Consider the following 21,428-nt stretch of genomic DNA (forward strand, 5'->3'; position numbering starts at 1 on the left):
CCCAGTGACCCATAGTGATTGATTGTTCACGGTGTTTTCCCCGGGCCCCGGTTTCCGCCAACTTGCATCGTTACTTTGCGGGTCTAGCTACGGTTTTCCAGTACCAGTATCACTTTCAGCCCCCATCTATCAATTTCTGTCATGGTCGACCCACCACCTTTGCTTTCCTCGTGTTTACCCTCACGCATACGTACAAGTACTATTATCGCTATCAATACGTACATAATAGGTGTCCAGACTAATTGACATAGTTCGTCAAGAACTCAAGATCAGATGCAAAGACGATCCAAACCCCTGTCTCTTTATTGCTACACCAACATTGCACACAGAAAAAAGCAGCATGCCAAGAAACCCAAATACGATTGGCTACGGCCTACGGCCATGCCATGCATGCACGCTAACACAACGCACGGGCGGGCAGCTAGCCTGCTTGCCGACCACCGAACCATCAGATCAAGCGGAAGCGGCGAAGCCCTCCTCCTCGACGGCGGCGTCCACGGCAGCGTCGGTGCCCTGGGCGTTGGTCCTGAAGCAGCTGAAGCGCCGGATCTCGCCCACGTTGCCGGCCGGCTTGGGCACCCTGGCGAGCTTCTCCATGGACCTGGCGAACTGCCCGAAGAAGGCCTCCTTGCTCTCGGCGAACCGCTTCACGATGGGCGCGGTGGTCTTGTTCTTCACGAGGGCCATGTCGGAGGTGAACACGCCCTGGTTGAACCCCAGCGCCTTGTAGTACGCGTTGTCGAACAGGTCCGGGGTGATCACGTCCAGGTTCTGCAGCCGCTCCGGGTGCTTGCTGCAGTTGGCGGCGAGCTTGCGGGAGAAGGTGTCGTCGGCGCGCTGGGACCGGTCTTCGAAGCTGCCGCACTGCGACCGCCCGATGGTGTGCGCGCCGGAGAGCGCCACGAGGTCGGCCACGTCGCCGAGGCCCCTGGTGCCGAAGGACTCCACCAGCGTCGCCACGCTGGCCGTGTTGGGCGCCGGGAGGTCGAACACCTTGGCCTGCGCCGCGGGGGCGAGGCTGTCGAGGTTTCCCTGCGGCACGTTGAACCAGGGCCCGCCGGAGATGACGATGATGTCGCGGGTGGCGAGCAGGGTGATGTCGGCGCAGGAGACGACGGGCCCGCACACGGCGTGCGCCCTGGCGCGGATGGACTCGATGAGCTGCATGGCGCGCGGCTGGATGGTGAGGTTGGGGCCGAGCGCGGTCTCGCGGGCGGCCGTGTTGTTGAGGAGGATGGAGGCGTCGCAGCCCTGCGGGAAGCAGTCGTGGAAGTAGAGGCGGAGCATGCCCGCCGCCACGGCCACCTCCTGCCGCAGCGCCGCCTCCACGGACGACCACACGATGCCGTCCAGCTGCGGGCACGACGCCGCGTGGAAGTCCGGGGAGGCGTCGCCGGTGAAGACGGGCAGGGACATGGCCGGGGAGAGCAGCGCGGCCGCGGTGACCAGGACGGCCAGTATTGCTGAGCTACTCGCCATTTTTTGGGGCCGAAGTGAAGCTCGAGCTTGAGCTGAAGCTAGCTTGACTGGGCTTGTCGCTTCCTCACGCCAGGCAGTGGGCGTCATTTATAACGGGAACCAAACCGGGTGAGATGCAGAGCGTAGAAACAGCGGCGCCAATCCGGCTTAACTCACGCACCAACCACTCCATGTGTCTTCGTGCAATATAGAAATGGAAATGTTTTCTACAGAGAGGGAAAAAGGATGAAGGTGACTAGCAGCGAGCAGCCTCTGGCTCACATGCACAGTGGCACAGCCACGGGCGATCACGTGGTGAGCATTAACTTGTGCTATCCGTATGCACACTACTCCGACTATGTGCTGTTATTTCTGGACTAATAACAATTTGTCATGGTGTCAAAATTAGTGTATCCACTCAGTTCAAAAAATAAATAAATTAGTGTATCCACTAAGCCAGACCAAGTGATTTGTTTCAAGAAAACAAAGCCTGATCAAGTGATTTCATGAAGCTACTAAGCTGAGTAAGATAGCCTGTGGAAAGGAAAACATCTGATTTCCCATGTTGTCACAGTGCAAAAGCAGAGCACCTACGGGCTACTGCTTCCCGTGAGAAAAAGTCTTTGTAAACTTGGACACATCAATCCTTTAAACAGGGCATCTCCCCATCAATCCGTCAATTTCGTCAATGAATTTGGACACGTAGTACGTCTCGACAGGTCGAATAGTACTACTAGTATTGCGTATGTGTCAGGCTAGTCGAGAAAAGGTAGTGCGTGCTCATGGTACGAGTATGGGCGTGAGGCGGCCAAAGTGATGGCAGAACAATATTGTACTTCCTTTGTACAGAAATATAAGAGCGTTTGGATACATCACTATGCTCTTATATTGTATCTAGCAGTTAAACCCTTCGTTCTTAAATATAGGTTTTGTGGAGATTTCAATATGGACTACATACGGATGTACATAGACATAGTTTAGAGTGTAGATTCACATGTTTTGCTCTGTAAGTAGTTCATATTGAATTGCTCCGTTTGTTGCGAAAATACAAAGTTGAACATGGGTGTGCGCATCCAGTGAATAGTAAATTCATAAAAAATATTAGATTTTTTTAAAAAATCTGAAATTTCACGGTATGAACTTTAGTCGATCATTCTACTCACGTGTGAAGTTTCATGATGTATTGACCCCATAGTATTCTTAGTGAAAAAAATACAAATGCGACCATACTATTCATTAAACAATGTTAATATAGATTCGGTTAGCTTCTATTTTGTCATTTTTGTCCAGATTACCACGGATGTGATTTCTTTATGAAACTTCATGTGCGAGTATACCGATTGACTATGTATATTAAAAAAATAAATTCAGATTATTTTTCTAGCATTTGTTTGAATTTACTATTTATAAAAGATGCGCGCACGCATGTTCATCAAATCCGCGTTCCGTATGTTGTTTATATTGAAATCAGGACTTATTATTAGGAGGGAGTAGAATCACGCTGCTACGTGCGAGTTGCCGGAGATGGCGGGAAATTTCTGGTGCGTGCATGCGCGTGGCTGGGGTAGACACCGTGCACGCGGCGCCACGATCCATGCATGTCTAGATGATCAATTGCTGCGTACTGTACGTGGCACGTGCAAGAAGGAGATAAGATGAGATGAAAGATGCTTTTCTGCTACTAGAATGTGCCAAGAACGAGACAGATATTTATGGGCGCGTTTGGTAGGTTACGTTAGGTCGGGCAGGGCTTGTGCGGAATGAAAACAGGCTATTTGGATATCTATGTTTATTGTTTGGACCGCATAGCGAACCTTAAAACACCCCTCAGTCAAGCCTGCTAGGAACAGCCAAATTGGCCGTTTCCAGTAAGCCAGGCTCGAGTGATGCAGGGGAGGGGAACGCCGCGCCGCGGCACGCAGAGGAGGGAGATGGCGGGAGTGATGGCGCTTCTTCGAAAAAGCGGCTAGACGAATTCGAGTCACCGTCCGCCGATTCGGTCGCCCTATATATCGAGGGTGACCGCCGCAGCAGAACTCCAGCCACCATTTCCCCCCTCTCGAGCTTTCCCTTCGAAGCGGATCCACTTCGACGACGAGGTAAGCGGCGCAACTACTCTAGCAACCGGTTGATTGCGGCAGCGGGTCGACTCGTCCTCCTCTCTGACGTGCCAGGCACCTCCTCCGCGGCCGTTCCGACGTGCCAGGCACCTCCTCCGCGGCCGTTCCGATGGCGTCTGTAAGTTCAATGACCACTTTCTATCTACTAGTTCTAGCTAGATATGTCCATGTGGTAGGGTTAGGTGTCTGATCTGTTTGACTGTGATGTTGTAGTAGTTAGTTGTGATGGATTTGGAGCATGCTAATGGTTGTTTCCATGTGGGCAAGTGTTAGTAGCTAGTGGTCATGGATGGATTGGTGTTAGGCTGGTGTGCAAGTGTTGAACAAGATCATCCATGTGTCCATGATTAGTGCTATGTTATGTTGTCTTGATCTACGCTATGCTTTGATGGATTTGGTAGTGATTTCTTCAACTAGATCATCCATGTGTGCATGTGTTACTGCTAGTTTGTGTTGGGAAACGTAGCATGCAATTTCAAAAAAAATCCTACGCTCACGCAAGATCTATCTAAGAGATGCATAGCAACGAGAGGGGGAGAGTGTGTCCACGTACCCACGTAGACTGAAAGCGGAAGCATTTGACAACGCGGTTGATGTAGTCGAACTTCCTCTCGTTCCTACCGATCAAGCACCGAAAGTACGGCACCTCCGAGTTCTGCACACATTCAGCTCGATGACGTCCCTCGAACTCTTGATCCAGCAAAGTGTCAAGGGAGATGAGTTCCGTCAGCACGACGGCGTGGTGACGATGATGATGAAGTGATCCGCGCAGGGCTTCGCCTAAGCACTACGAAGATATGACCGGAGGCGTAAACTGTGGAGGGGGGGGGGCGCACACGGCTAACAATTGTTGGTGTGTGCCTAGGCGCCCCCTCCCCACGTATAAATAGGTGGGAGGGGGAGGGGGACAGCCATGGGGCGCCCCAAGTAAGAGGAATCCTACTTGGGGGCCTTGTCGAATTGCCCCCCCCTACCATATCCACAGGAGGGGGAAGGAAAGAGGAGGGAAGAGGGAGGTAAGGGGAAGGCCGAATCCCTCCCCTTCCTTCTCTCTTCCCCTCTTTCCCTTTCCCTTAGGTGCGACCCATATGGGGGCGTAGCAGCCCCTGCTGGCTGATGCGTTTCCCCTCTTGGCCCATTAGGCCCATATAGTTTGCCGGGTGGGTGCCCGGAACCCCTTCCGGTGACCCAATATGTACCCGGTACCCCCGGAACACTTCCGGTGACCCGATATGTACCCGGTACCCCCGGAACACTTCCGGTGTCCAAATACTATCGTCCTATATATGAATCTTTTTGGGGAACGTAGTATTTCAAAATTTTCCTACGATCACGCAAAATCTATCTAGGAGAGGCATAGCAACGAGCGGGGAGAGTGTGTCCACGTACCCTCGTAGACCGAAAGCGGAAGCGTTTAGTAATGTTGTTGATGTAGTCGAACGTCCTCGCGATCCAACCGATCAAGTACCGAACACACGACATCTCCGTGATCTGCACACGTTCAGCTTGGTGACATCCCACGAACTCTAGATCCAGCTGAGGTCAAGGGAGAGTTTCGTCAGGACGACGGCGTGTTGACGGTGATGATGAAGTTACCGACGCAGGGCTTCGCCTAAGCACTACGACAATATGACCGAGGTGGAAATCTGTGGAGTGGGGCACCGCACACGGCTAAGAAATCAAGTTGTGTGTCTATGGGGTGCTCCCCTCCCCCGTATATAAAGGAAGGGAGGAGGAGGAGGGCCGAACTCAAGGGGCGCGCCCTAAGGGGGGATTCGTACTCCCAGTAGGAGTAGGTTTCCGCCTTTCCTAGTTGGAGTAGGAGAAGAAGGAAGAGGAAGAGGGAGAGAAGGAAAAGGGCCCCCCCCAAACCCTACCCCAATTCGGATTGGGCCTAGGGGGGCGCGCGCCACACCTGGCCGCCTCCTCCTCTCTTCCACTATGGCCCATGAAGGCCCAACAACCCCCCGGGGGGTTCCGGTAACCCCCGGGTACTCCGAAAAATGCCCGAACCTATCCAAAACCTTTCCGGTGTCCAAACATAACCTTCCAATATATCAATCTTCATGTCTCGACCATTTTGATACTCCTCGTCATGTCCGTGATCACATCCGGGACTCTGAACTACCTTCGGTACATCAAAACACATAAACTCATAATACCGATCGTCATCGAACGTTAAGCGTGCGGACGCTACGGGTTCGAGAACTATGTAGACATGACCAAGACTCATCTCCGGTCAAAAACCAATAGCGGAACCTGGATGCTCATATTGGTTCCTACATATTCTACGAAAATCTTTATCGGTCAAACCGCATAACAACATACGTTGTTCCCTTTGTCATCAGTATGTTACTTGCCCGAGATTCGATTGTCGGTATCATCATACCTAGTTCAATCTCGTTACCGGCAATTCTCTTTACTCGTTCTGTAGTGCATCATCCCGTAACTAACTCATTAGTCACATTGCTTGCAAGGCTTATAGTGATGTGCATTACCGAGAGGGCCCAGAGATACCTCTGTGACAATCGGAGTGACAAATCCTAATCTCGATCTATGCCAACTCAACGAACACCATCGGAGACACCTGTAGAGCATCTTTATAATCACCCAGTTATGTTGTGACGTTTGATAGCACACTAAGTGTTCCTCCGGTATTTGGGAGTTGCATAATCTCATAGTCATAGGAACATGTATAAGTCATGAATAAAGCAATAGCAACAAACTAAACGATCACCGTGCTAAGCTAACGGATGGGTCTTATCAATCACATCATTCTCTAGTGGTGTGATCCCGTTCATCAAATGACAACTCATGTCTATGGCTAGGAAACTTAACCATCTTTGATTAACGAGCTAGTCAAGTAGTGGCATACTAGTGACACTCTGTTTGTCTATGTATTCAGACATGTACTAAGTTTCCGGTTAATACAATTCTAGGATGAATAATAAACATTTATCATGATATAAGGAAATATAAATAACAACTTTATTATTGCCTTTAGGGCATATTTCCTTCAGTCTCCCACTTGCACTAGAGTCAATAATCTAGATTACATAGTAGTGATTCTAACACCCATGGAGTCTTGGTGTTGATCATGTTTTGCTCGTGAGAGAGGCTTAGTCAACGGGTCTGCAACATTCAGATCCGTATGTATCTTGCAAATCTCTATGTCTCCCTCCTTGACTTAATCGCGGATGGAATTGAAGCATCTCTTGATGTGCTTGGTTCTCTTGTGAAATCTGGATTCCTTTGCTAAGGCAATTGGACCAGTATTATCACAAAATATTTTCATTGGACCCGATGCACTAGGTATGACACCTAGATCGGATATGAACTCCTTCATCCAGACTCCTTCATTTGCTGCTTCCGAAGTAGCTATGTACTCTGCTTCACACGTAGATCCCGCCACGACGCTTTGCTTAGAACTGCACCAACTGACAGCTCCACCGTTCAATATAAACACGTATCCGGTTTGCAACTTAGAGTCATCCGGATCAGTGTCAAAGCTTGCATCGACGTAACCATTTACGACGAGCTCTTTGTCACCTCCATAAACGAGAAACATATCCTTAGTCCTTTTCAGGTATTTGAGGATGTTCTTGACCATTGTCCAGTGATCCACTCCTGTATTACTTTGGTACCTCCCTACTAAACTAATAGCAAGGCACACATCAGGTCTGGTACACAACATTGCATACATGATAGAACCTATGGCTGAAGCATAGGGAATGACTTTCATTTTCTCTCTATCTTCTGCAGTGGTCGGGCATTGAGTCTGACTCAACTTCACACCTTGTAACACAGGTAAGAACCCTTTCTTTGCTTGATCCATTTTGAACTTCTTCAAAACTTTATCAAGGTATGTGCTTTGTGAAACTCCAATTAAGCGTCTTGATCTATCTCTATAGATCTTGATGCCCAATATGTAAGCAGCTTCACCGAGGTCTTTCGTTGAAAAACTCTTATTCAAGTATCCTTTTATGCTATCCAGAAATTCTATATCATTTCCAATCAATAATATGTCATCCACATGTAATATTAGAAATGCTACAGAGCTCCCACTCACTTTCTTGTAAATACAGGCTTCTCCAAATGTTTGTATAAAACCATATGCTTTGATCACACCATCAAAATGTTTATTCCAACTCTAAGATGCTTGCACCAGTCCATAAATGGATTGCTGGAGCTTGCACACTTTGTTAGCATCCTTTGGATCGATAAAACCTTCGGGTTGCATCATATACAACTCTTCTTCCAGAAATCCATTCAGGAATGCAGTTTTGACATCCATTTGCCAAATTTCATAATCATAAAATGCGGCAATTGCTAACATGATTCGGACGAACTTAAGCATCGCTACGTGTGAGAAGGTCTCATCGTAGTAACCTCCTTGAACTTGTCGAAAACCTTTTGCAACAAGTCGAGCTTTGTTGACAGTAATATTACCGTCAGCATCAGTCTTCTTCTTGAAGATCCATTTATTCTCTATGGCTTGCTGATCATCGGGCAAGTCAACCAAAGTCCACACTTTGTTCTCATACATGGATCCCATCTTAGATTTCATGGCCTCAAGCCATTTCGCGGAATCTGGGCTTCCTCATAGTTCGTAGATTTGTCATGGTCAACTAACATGACCTCCAGAACAGGATTACCGTACCACCCTGGTGCGGATCTTACTCTGGTTGACCTACAAGGTTCGGTAGTAACTTGATCAGAAGTTTCATGATCATTATCATTAGCTTCCTCACTAATTGGTGTAGGAATCACACGAACTGATTTCTGTGATGAACTACTTTTCAATAAGGGAGCAGGTACAGTTAACTCACCAGGTTCTACTTTCCTCCCACTCACTTCTTTCGAGCAAAACTCCTTCTCTAGAAAGGATCCATTTTTAGCAACGAATATCTTGCCTTCGGATCTGTGATAGAAGGTGTACCCAACAGTCTCCTTTGGGTATCCTATGAAGACACATTTCTCCGATTTGGGTTCGAGCTTATCAGGTTGAAGCTTTTTTCACATAAGCATCGCAGCCCCAAACTTTAAGAAACGACAACTTGGGTTTCTTGCCAATCCACAGTTCATATGGTGTCATCTCAACGGATTTAGATGGTGCCCTATTTAACGTGAATGCAGTCGTCTCTAAAGCATAACCCCAAAACGATAGCGGTAAATCAGTAAGAGACATTGATACGTCTCCAACGTATCTATAATTTTTTATTGTTCCATGCTATTATATTATCTGTTTTGGATGTTCAATGGGCTTTAATATACCTTTTTATATTATTTTTGGGACTACCTATTAATCGAAGGCCCAGTGCAAATTGCTGTTTTTTTTGCCTATTTCAGTGTTTCGCAGAAAAGGAATATCGAACGGAATCCAAACGGAATGAAACCTTCGCGAGGATCGTTTCTAGAACAAACGCAATCCAGGAGACTTGGAGTGGAAGTCAAGGAAGCAGCGAGGAAGCCACGAGGCAGGGAGGCGCGCCGCCCACCCTCGTGGGCCCCTCGCAGCTCCACCGACCTACTTCTTTCGCCTATATATACTCTTATACCCTGAAAACATCCAGGGGAGCCACGAATACAGTAGGTTTAACACCAATATAAATAAAGAATTAGTTTATTACAGTGTCTTAAAGTGGTGGTTTGTTTTCTTACACTAACGGAGCTCATGAGATTTTCTGTTGAGTTTTGTGTTGTGAAGTTTTCAAGTTTTTGGGTAAAGATTTGATGGATTTTGGAACAAGGAGTGGCAAGAGCCTAAGCTTGGGGATGCCTAAGGCACCCCAAGGTAAAATTCAAGGACAACCAAAAGCCTAAGCTTGGAGATGCCCCGGAAGGCATCCCCTCTTTCGTCTTCGTCTATCGGTAATTTTACTCGATGCTATATTTTTATTCACCACATGATATGTGTTTTGCTTGGAGCGTCTTGTATGATTTGAGTCTTTGCTTTTTAGTCTACCACAATCATACTTGCTGTACACACCTTTTGGAGATACACACATGAATCGGAATTTATTAGAATACTTTATGTTCTTCACTTATATCTTTTGAGCTAGATAATTTTGCTCTAGTGCTTCACTTATATCTTTTTAGAGCACGGTGGTGGTTTTATTTGGTAGAAATTATTGATATCTCATGCTTCACTTATATTATTTTGAGAGTCTTTTAGAACAGCATTGTAATTTGCTTTGGCTATAAAATTAGTCCTAATATGATAGGCATACAAGATGGGTATAATAAAAACTTTCATATAGAGTGCATTAAATACTATGATAAATTTGATACTTGATAATTGTTTTGAGATATAAAGGTGGTAATGTTAGAGTCATGCTAGTTGGGTAATTATGAAATTGAGAAATACTTGTGTTGAGGTTGGGAAGTCCCGTAGCATGCACGTATGGTAAATGTTGTGTGACAAATTTGAAGCATGGGGTGTTCTTTGATTGCTTTCCTTATGAGTGGCGGTCGGGGACGAGCGATGGTATTTTCCTACCAATCTACCCCCCTAGGGGCATGCGTAGTAGTACTTTGCTACGAGGGCTAATAAACTTTCGCAATAAGTATATGAGTTCTTTATGACTAATGTGAGTCCATGGATTATACGCACTCTTACCTTTACGCAATTTGCTAGCCTCTACGGTACCGTGCATTGCCCTTTCTCACCTTGAGAGCTGGTGCAAACTTCGCCGGTGCATCCAAACCCCGTGATATAATACGCTCTATCACACATAAAACTCCTTATATCTTCCTCAAAACAGCCACCATACCTACCTATTATGGCATTTCCATAGCCATTCCGAGATATATTGCCATGCAACTTTCCACCGTTCCGTTTATTATGGCACGCTCCATCATTGTCATATTGCTTTGCATGATCATGTAGTTGACATCGTATTTGTGGCAAAGCCACCTTCATAATTCTTTCATACATGTCGCTCTTGATTCATTGCATATCCCGGTACACCGCCGGAGGCATTCACATAGAGTCATATTTGGTTCTAAGTATTGAGTTGTAATTCTTGAGTTGTAAGTAAATAGAAGTGTGATGATTTTCATTATTAGAGCATTGTCCCATGTGAGGAAAGGATGATGGAGACTATGATTCCCCCACAAGTCAGGATGAGACTCCGAACGAATAAAAAAATAAAAAAAAGGCCAAAGAAGCCCAAATAAAAAAAGAGGCCAAAGAAGCCCAAATAAAAAAAGAGAAAAAATGAGAGAAAAAGAGAGAAGGGACAATGTTACTATCCTTTTTCCACACTCGTGCTTCAAAATAGCACCATGATCTTCATGATAGAGAGTCTCTTATTTTGTCAATTTCATATACTAGTGGGAATTTTTCAATATAGAACTTGGCTTGTATATTCCAATGATGGGCCTCCTCAAAATGCCCTAGGTCTTCGTGAGCAAGCAAGTTGGATGCACACCCACTTAGTTTCTTTTTGATGAGCTTTCATACATTTATAGCTCTAGTGCATCTGTTGCATGGCAATCCCTACTCCTCGCATTGACATAAATTGATGGGCATCTCCATAGCCCGTTGATTAGCCGCGCCAATGTGAGACTTCTCCTTTTTTGTCTTCTCACAAAACCCCTATCATCATACTCTACTCCACCCATAGTCTATATCCATGGCTTGTGCTCATGTATTGCGTGAGGGTTGAAAAGGCTGAAGCGCGTTAAAAAGTATGAACCAATTGCTCGGCTTGTCATCGGGGTTATGCATGATGGGAGCATTTTGTGTGACGAAAATGAAGCATGGCTAAACTATATGATTTTGTAGGGATAAGCTTTCTTTGGCTATGTTATTTTGATAAGACATAATTGCTTGGTTGGTATGCTTGAAGTATTACTATTTTTATGTCAATAATAAAACTTTATCTAGAATCTTTTGGATATCAACATTCATGCCACAATAAAGATAATTACATTGAAAATTATGTTGGGTAGCATTCCACATCAAAAATTCTGTTTTTACCATTCACCTAGCTACTCGAGGACGAGCAGGAATTAAGCTTGGGGATGCTTGATACGTCTCCAACGTATCTATAATTTTTGATTGTTCTGTGCTATTATATTATCTGTTTTGGATGTTTAATGGGCTTTAATATACCTTTTTATATTATTTTTGGGACTAACCTATTAACCGAAGGCCCAGTGCAAATTGCTGTTTTTTGCCTATTTCAGTGTTTCGCAGAAAAGGAATATCAAACGGAATCCAAACGGAATGAAACCTTCGCAAGGATCGTTTTTGGAACAAACGCGATCCAGGAGACTTGGAGTGGAAGTCAAGGAAGCAGCGAGGAAGCCACGAGGCAGGGAGGCGCGCCCCAGGGGTGTGGGCGCCCCCACCCTCGTGGGCTCCTCGCAGCTCCACTGACCTACTTCTTTCGCCTATATATACTCTTATACCCTGAAAACATCCAGGGGAGCCATGAAGCACTTTTTCCACTGCCGCAACCTTCTGTACCCGTGAGATCCCATCTTGGGGCCTTTTCCGGTGCTCCGCCGGAGGGGGAATCGATCACGGAGGGCTTCTACATCAACACCATATCCTCTCCGATGATGTGTGAGTAGTTTACCATAGACCTTCGGGTCCATAGTTATTAGCTAGATGGCTTCTTATCTCTCTTTGGATCTCAATACAAAGTTCTCCTCGATTCTCTTGGAGATCTATTCGCTGTAATACTTTTTGCGGTGTGTTTGTCGAGATCCGATGAATTGTGGGTTTATGATCAAGATTATCTATTAAACTTATATCTTTCGGCTTCAATACTATGAATATGTGTGTCACTACTATCGAGATTTAGTAAAAATAGACCACTCATCAAGGGTGCATGACCATAAAAGATATTACTGACATAAATAGAACAACCATTATTCTCTGATTTAAATGAATAACCATCTCTTATCAAACAAGATCCAGATATAATGTTCATGCTTAACACTGGCATCAAATAACAATTATTCAGGTCTAAAACTAATCCCGAAGGTAGATGTAGAGGTAGCGTGCCGACGGCGATCACATCGACTTTGGAACTATTTCCCACGCGCATCGTCACCTCGTCCTTAGCCAATCTTCGCTTAATCCGTAGTCCCTGTTTCGAGTTGCAAATATGAGCAACAGTACCAGTATCAAATACCCAGGCACTACTGCGAGCATTAGTAAGGTACACATCAATAACATGTATATAAAATATACCTTTCACTTTGCCATCCTTCTTATCCCCCAAATACTTGGGGGAGTTCCGCTTCCAGTGACCAGTCCCTTTGCAGTAGAAGCACTCAGTCTCAGGCTTAGGTCCAGACTTAGGCTTCTTCACTTGAGCAGCAACTTGCTTGCCGTTCTCCTTGAAGTTCCCCTTCTTCCCTTTACCCTTTTTCTTGAAACTAGTGGTCCTGTTGACCATCAACACTTGATGCTCCTTCTTGATTTCTACCTCCGCTGCCTTTAGTATCGCGAAGAGCTCGGGAATTGTCTTATCCATCCCTTGCATATTATAGTTCATCACAAAGCTTTTGTAGCTTGGTGGCAGTGATTGAAGAACTCTGTCAATGACACTATCAACTGGAAGATTAACTCCCAGCTGAGTCAAGTGATTATGATACCCAGACATTTTGAGTATATGTTCACTGACAGAACTATTCTCCTCCATTCGGCAGCTGTAGAACTTATTGGATACTTCATATCTCTCAATCCGGGCATTTGCTTGAAATATTAACTTCAACTCTTGGAACATCTCATATGCTCCATGATGTTCAAAACATCGTTGAAGTCCCGGTTCTAAGCCGTAAAACATGGCACACTGAACTATCGAGTAGTCATCAGCTTTGCTCTGCCATGCGTTCACAACGTCTGGTGTTGCTCCTGCAGCGGGTCTTGCACCTAGCGGTGCTTCCAGGACGTAATTCTTCTGTGCAACAATGAGGATAATCCTCAAGTTACGGACCCAGTCCGTGTAGTAGCTACCATCATCTTTCAACTTAGCTTTCTCTAGGAACGCATTAAAATTCAAAGGAACAGTAGCACGGGCCATTGATCTACAACAACATAGACATGCAAAATACTATCAGGTACTAAGTTCATGATAAATTAAAGTTCAATTAATCATATTACTTAAGAACTCCCACTTAGATAGACATCCCTCTAATCATCTAAGTGATCACGTGATCCAAATCAACTAAACCATGTCCGATCATCACGTGAGATGGAGTAGCTTTCAATGGTGAACATCACTAGGTTGATCATATCTACTATATGATTCACGCTCGACCTTTCGGTCTCAGTGTTCCGAGGCCATATCTGCATATGCTAGGCTCGTCAAGTTTAACCCGAGTATTCTGCGTGTGCAAAACTGGCTTGAACCCATTGTATGTGAACGTAGAGCTTATCACACCCGATCATCACGTGGTGTCTCGGCACGACGAACTGTTGCAATGGTGCATACTCAGGGAGAACACTTATACCTTGAAATTTAGTGAGAGATCATCTTATAATGCTACCGCCGTACTAAGCAAAATAAGATGCATAAAGGATAAACATCACATGCAATCAATATAAGTGATATGATATGGCTATCATCATCTTGTGCCTTTGATCTCCATCTCCAAAGCACCATCATGATCACCATCGTCACCGGCTTGACACCTTGATCTCCATCGAAGCATCGTTGTCGTCCCGCCAACTATTGCTTCTACGACTACCGCTACCGCTTAGTGATAAAGTAAAGCAATTACGTGGCGATTTCATTTCATACAATAAAGCGACAACCATAAGGCTCCTACCAGTTGCCGATAACTTTTACAAAACATGATCATCTCATACAAAAATTTATATATCATCACGTCTTGACCATATCACATCACAACATGCCCTGCAAAAACAAGTTAGACGTCCTCTACTTTGTTGTTGCAAGTTTTACGTGGCAAGAACCGTTCTTACCTACGCATCAAAACCATAATGATTTTTCGTCGAGTGCGCTGTTGTAACCTTCAACAAGGATCGGGCGTAGTCACACTCGATTCAACTAAAGTTGGAGAAACAGACACCCACTAGCCACCTGTGTGCGAAGCACGGCGGTAGAACCAGTCTTATGAACGCGGTCATGTAATGTCGGTCTGGGCCGCTTCATCCAACAATACCGCCGAATCAAAGTATGACATGCTGGTAAGCAGTATGACTATTATTGCCCACAACTCTTTGTGTTCTACTCGTGCATATAACATCTACGCATAGACCTGGCTCGGATGCCACTGTTGGGGAACGTAGTATTTCAAAATTTTCCTACGATCATGCAAGATCTATCTAGGAGAGGCATAGCAACGAGCGGGGAGAGTGTGTCCACGTACCCTCGTAGACCGAAAGCGGAAGCGTTTATTAACGCGATTGATGTAGTCGAACGTCTTCGCAATCCAACCGATCAAGTACCGAACGCACGGCACCTCCGCGATCTGCACACGTTTAGCTCGGTGACGTCCCACGAACTATAGATCCAGCTGAGGTCGAGGGAGAGTTTCGTCAGCACGACGGCGTGTTGACGTTGATGATGAAGTTACCGACGCAGGGCTTCGCCTAAGCACTACGACAATATGACCGAGGTGGAAATCTGTGGAGGGGGGCACCGCACACGGCTAAGAAATCAACTTGTGTGTCTATGGGGTGCCCCCTCCCCCGTATATAAAGGAGGGGAGGAGGAGGAGGGCCGGCCTCAAGGGGCGCGCCCTAAGGGGGGGGGGTTCCTACTCCAAGTAGGAGTAGGTTTCCCCCTTTCCTAGTTGGAGTAGGAGAAGAAGGAAGAGGAAGAGAAGGAAAAGGGGGGCTGTCGGTGTCAAAACCGGCGGATCTCGGGTAGGGCGTCCTGAACTGTGCGTCTAAGGTTGATGGTAACAGGAGATAGGGGACACAATGTTTATCCAGGTTCGGGCCCTCTCTATGGAGGTAATACCCTACTTCCTGCTTGATTGATCTTGATGAATATGAGTATTACAAGAGTTGATCTACCACGAGATCGTAATGGCTAAAACCCTAGAAGTCTAGCCTGTATAACTATCTCTGTCCTTCGGACTAAGCCCTCCGGTTTACATAGACACTGGACGGGATTAGGGTTGTACAAAGTTGGTTACAGAGAAAGGAATCTTCATATTTGGACGCCAAGCTTGCCTTCCACGCCAAGGAGAGTCCCATCCGGACACGGGAGAGGGTCTTCGGTCTTGTATCTTCACAGCCCATTAGTCCAGCCCATGTCCAACAGACCGGACGCCCGAGGACCCCTTAGTCCAAGACTCTCTCAGTAGCCCCTGAACCAGGCTTCAATGACGAGGTGTCCGGCGCACAAATGGTCTTCGGCATTGCAAGGCGGGTTCTCCTTTCCGAATACTCCAAAATAGTCTTCGGACGCAACGAACATGTCCGGATCTGAAACACAAGTACCACACACAACCGCAGAGAGTATAATATTTCACGAGTCCAATCCGCTGACAACTTTTTGTAACGTGGCATCACGTCTGCCCGGTCATTATTTCGAACCGTTTTCGTCTGCCGTTCCACGTTTCGAGACACGGTTTTCATTGGCACGTCTTGTCAAAGCAGAGATCGTGTCCCCTTATTGCGGGATTCTCGTCAATACGGGCTTGGGTAATCCAACCGTGCCGTTGTCACAACCCTTGGGAATAGGCGAGTTTTAAGGCGAGTGGGGAGGCTCATGATATTCACTGCCTTTATAAGGAGATAACAATTCCTTTCTTTCACCCACGCCTTCTCTCTTTCTCTGCCCTCCCATTCTCGAGCTCCAATGCCCAAGTCCTCATCCTTTACGCCTCAAAGAAGCACTCGACCATGTCCGGATCTGGAGCGCAAGGCAAGTGGATGGCCTCCTCCGTTAAGGAGAAGGACATCACCAAGCTTCGGGAGGTCGAGTATCTGGCAAAAGAAATCGCCCACCGGCTTCCGGCCAAGGGGCAAATCGTCCCCACCCGGAAGCCCAATGAGAGGGTGGTGTTCATCCCCCATTTCATCCACGGGTTAGGGTTTCCTCTCCACCCTTTTGTCCGCGGACTTATGTTCTGTTACGGGCTAGATTTCCACGATCTTGCCCCAAACTCCTTCCTCAACATCTCGGCATTCATTGTCGTGTGCGAGGCCTTCCTCCGCATTCCACCCCACTTCGGACTGTGGCTCAAGATCTTCAACGTGAAGCCGAAGGTGGTGGACGGCCAACACGCGGAGTGCGGAGGCACCATGGTGAGCAAGCTGCCCAATGTCACATGGCCCAAGGGTACTTTTGTGGAGACCGTCAAAGAGTGGCAGAAACTGTGGTTCTATATCACAGAGCCCCACGACGCCACCTGGGCCGCGGCTCCCGAATTCAAATCTGGAGCTCCAATGCGGCTCACCTCCTGGATGGAGAAGGGCCCAAATTGGTCTTCGTCGGACGAACTGATAGCGCTGCAAACGCGCATCCAAAACATGGTGGATAAAAACATCAAGCTCATCAATGTGATCCAGGTGATGCTAGTTCGCCGGAACCTTCCATGCTAGGGCCGAACTTGCCCTTTATGGGAATTCGATCCGGAGAAGCACCAGACCTTGGAAAGGCTCTTCGGAACCATGCACGAAGATGTCCGGAAGATGCTCTTTAAGGGCAATGAAACGCCGCCGGACATCACCGAGGACCGCGGGCACGATCTTGCCCATCCCGCCAGTGCGGTAAGTCTTTCACGTCTCAAGGTGCATCCTCTACTTGCTTGTTCAAGGAAGATATCTAATCTTCACTATTTATTTTTCAGGTATGGACAGAGGAAGCAGAGTGGATTCGGTGTCCGTCTCCGCTGCCCGAGGAACCAACAATTCTGCTTCTGACAAAGATGCTGGTTCCGGCGCCCTACCAGGCACTGGAGAAGAAGGCCAAGAAGAAGGCCAAGGGGGTCCGGAGTGGCCCCCGCCACAAGGGAGCTTCGGACGTGTCGTCCGAAGACAAGACACACTCCTCTGCCGCCGAAGATGAAGACTGTTGGGGAACGTAGTAATTTCAAAAAAATTCCTACGCACACGCAAGATCATGGTGATGCATAGCAACGAGAGGGGAGAGTGTGTCCACGTACCCTCATAGACCGAAAGCGGAAGCGTTAGCACAACGCGGTTGATGTTGTCGTACGTCTTCACGATCCGACCGATCAAGTACCGAATGCACGGCACCTCCGAGTTCAGCACACGTTCAACTCGATGACGTCCCTCGAACTCCGATCCAACCGAGCTTTGAGGGAGAGTTCCGTCAGCACGACGGCGTGGTGACGATGATGATGTTCTACCGACGCAGGGCTTCGCCTAAGCACCGCTACGATATGACCGAGGTGGATTATGGTGGAGGGGGGCACCGCACACGGCTAAGAGATCCAAGGGATCAATTGTTTTGTCTCTAGGGGTGCCTCCCTCCCCGTATATAAAGGAGTGGAGGAGGGGGAGGGGGCCGGCCACCCTTGGCGTGAGTAGGACTCCCCCCTTCCATGTTGGAGTAGGAGAGGAGAGGGAAGGAGAGAGAGGGGGAAAGGAAAGGGGGGAGCCGCCCCCCCTCCTTGTCCAATTTGGACTGGGGGGGGGAGGGGCGCGCGGCTGCCCCTTGCCCGCCTCTCCTCTTCCACCACTTGGGCCCATGAGACCCAATAACCTCCGGGGGGTTCCGGTAACCCCCCGGTACTCCGGTATATATCCGATAATCCCCGAAACCATTCCGGTGTCCGAATATAGTCGTCCAATATATCAATCTTCATGTCTCGACCATTTTGAGACTCCTCGTCATGTCCGTGATCACATCCGGGACTCTGAACTACCTTCGGTACATCAAAACACATAAACTCATAATATAACCGTCATCGAACTTTAAGCGTGCGGACCCTACGGGTTCGAGAACTATGTAGACATGACCGAGACACGTCTCCGGTAAACAACCAATAGCGGAACCTGGATTGTCATATTGGCTCCCACATATTCTACGAAGATCTTTATCGGTCAAACCGCATAACAACATACGTTGTTCCCTTTGTCATTGGTATGTAACTTGCCCGAGATTCGATCGTCGGTATCTCAATACCTAGTTCAATCTCGTTATCGGCAAGTCTCTTTACTCATTCCGTAATACATCATCCCGCAACTAACTCATTAGTTGCAATGGTTGCAAGGCTTAAGTGATGTGCATTACCGAGTGGGCCCAGAGATACCTCTCCGACAATCGTAGTGACAAATCCTAATCTCGAAATACGCCAACCCAACAAGTACCTTCGGAGACACCTGTACAACACCTTTATAATCACCCAGTTACGTTGTGACGTTTGGTAGTACACAAAGTGTTCCTCCGGTAAACGGGAGATGCATAATCTCATAGTCATAGGAACATGTATAAGTCATGAAGAAAGCAATAGCAACACACTAAACGATCAAGTGCTAAGCTAACGGAATGGGTCAAGTCAATCACATCATTCTCCTAATGATGTGATCCCATTAATCAAATGACAACTCTTTGTCTATGGCTAGGAAACATAACCATCTTTGATTAACGAGCTAGTCAAGTAGAGGCATACTAGTGACACTCTATTTGTCTATGTATTCACACATGTATCATGGTTCCGGTTAATACAATTCTAGCATGAATAATAAACATTTATCATGATATAAGGAAATAAATAATAACTTTATTATTGACTCTAGGGCATATTTCCTTCAGTCTCCCACTTGCACTAGAGTCAATAATCTAGATTACACAGTAATGATTCTAACACCCATGGAGCCTTGGTGCTGATCATGTTTTGCTCGAGGAAGAGGTTTAGTCAACGGGTCTGCAACATTCAAATCCGTATGTATCTTGCAAATCTCTATGTCTCCCACCTAGACTTGATCCCGGATGGAGTTGAAGCGTCTCTTGATGTGCTTGGTTCTCTTGTGAAATCTGGATTCCTTTGCCAAAGCAATTGCACCAGTATTGTCACAAAATATTTTCATTGGACCCGATGCACTAGGTATGACACCTAGATCGGATATGAACTCCTTCGTCCAGACTCCTTCATTTGCTGCTTCCGAAGCAGCTATGTACTTCGCTTCACATGTAGATCCCGCTACGACGCTTTGTTTAGAACTGCACCAACTGACAGCTCCACCGTTCAATAAAAACACGTATCCGGTTTGCGATTTAGAATCGTCCGGATCAGTGTCAAAGCTTGCATCGACGTAACCATTTATGACGAGCTCTTTGTTGTTGGAAATATGCCCTAGAGGCAATAATAAAAGGTTATTATTATATTTCTTTGTTCATGATAATCGTCTATTATTCATGCTATAATTGTATTGTCCGGAAATCGTAATACATGTGTGAATACATAGACCACAACATGTCCCTAGTAAGCCTCTAGTTGACTAGCTCGTTGATCAACAGATAGTCATGGTTTCCTGACTATGGACATTGGATGTCATTGATAACGGGATCACATCATTAGGAGAATGATGTGATGGACAAGACCCAATCCTAAGCATAGCATAAAAGATCGTGTAGTTTCGTTTGCTAGAGCTTTTCCAATGTCAAGTATCTTTTCCTTAGACCATGAGATCGTGCAACTCCCGGATACCGTAGGAGTGCTTTGGGTGTGCCAAACGTCACAACGTAACTGGGTGACTATAAAGGTGCACTACGGGTATCTCCGAAAGTGTCTGTTGGGTTGGCACGGATCGAGACTGGGATTTGTCACTCCGTGTGACGGAGAGGTATCTCTGGGCCCACTCGGTAATGCATCATCATAATGAGCTCAATGTGACTAAGGCGTTAGTCACGGGATCATGCATTGCGGTACGAGTAAAGAGACTTGCCGGTAACGAGATTGAACAAGGTATTGGGATACCGACGATCGAATCTCGGGCAAGTAACATACCGATTGACAAAGGGAATTGCATACGGATTGATTGAATCCTCGACACCGTGGTTCATCCGATGAGATCATCGTGGAACATGTGGGAGCCAACATGGGTATCCAGATCCCGCTGTTGGTTATTGACCGGAGAGGCGTCTCGGTCATGTCTGCATGTCTCCCGAACCCGTAGGGTCTACATACTTAAGGTCCGGTGACGCTAGGGTTGTAGAGATATATGTATGCGGAAACCCGAAAGTTGTTCGGAGTCCCGGATGAGATCCCGGACGTCACGAGAGGTTCCGGAATGGTCCGGAGGTGAAGAATTATATATAGGAAGTCCAGTTTCGGCCACCGGGAAAGTTTCGGGGGTTACCGGTATTGTACCGGGACCACCGGAAGGGTCCCGGAGGTCCACCGGGTGGGGCCACCCATCCCGGAGGGCCCCGTGGGCTGAAAGTGGAAGGGAACCAGCCCTTAGTGGGCTGGGGCGCCCCCCTTGGGCCTCCCCCCATGCGCCTAGGGTTGGGAACCCTAGGGGGGAGCTTCCCCCTTGCCTTGGGGGGCAAGGCACCCCTTCCCCCCCTTTGGCCGCCGCCCCCCTTGGAGATCCCATCTCCCTGGGCCGGCGCCCCCCCAGGGGGCCTATATAAAGGGGGGGGGGAGGAAGGGCAGCAACCCACAGCCTTGGGCGCCTCCCTCCTCCCCTGCAACACCTCTCTCTCTCTCTCTCTCTCTCTCTCGCAGAAGCTCGGCGAAGCCCTGCCGGAGACCCGCTACATCCACCACGTACGCTTACGTGAGACAGGTTCCACCGACTGACATGCACTAGTTGCATAAGGTGGCTAGCGGGTGTCTGTCTCTCCTACTTTAGTCGGAACGGATTCGATGAAAAGGGTCCTTATGAAGGGTAAATAGAAATTGGCAAATCACGTTGTGGTCATACGTAGGTAAGAA

At 47.3% G+C, this 21,428-nt stretch overlaps 1 protein-coding gene across 1 annotated transcript; it reads right to left on the minus strand.

Annotated features, from left to right (window-relative positions):
* Positions 1-280: 280 nt before the first annotated feature.
* Positions 281-1,557, minus strand: LOC109760180 (cationic peroxidase SPC4). The gene has a single exon (XM_020319010.4). The coding sequence runs from the start codon at positions 1,477-1,479 to the stop codon at positions 454-456; it is 1,026 nt and encodes a 341-aa protein (XP_020174599.1). The 5' UTR covers positions 1,480-1,557; the 3' UTR covers positions 281-453.
* Between the last annotated feature and the right edge of the window lie 19,871 nt (positions 1,558-21,428).

Source organism: Aegilops tauschii, chromosome 2, assembly GCF_002575655.3.
Source record: "Aegilops tauschii subsp. strangulata cultivar AL8/78 chromosome 2, Aet v6.0, whole genome shotgun sequence".
NCBI classification, from domain to species: Eukaryota; Viridiplantae; Streptophyta; class Magnoliopsida; order Poales; family Poaceae; genus Aegilops; species Aegilops tauschii.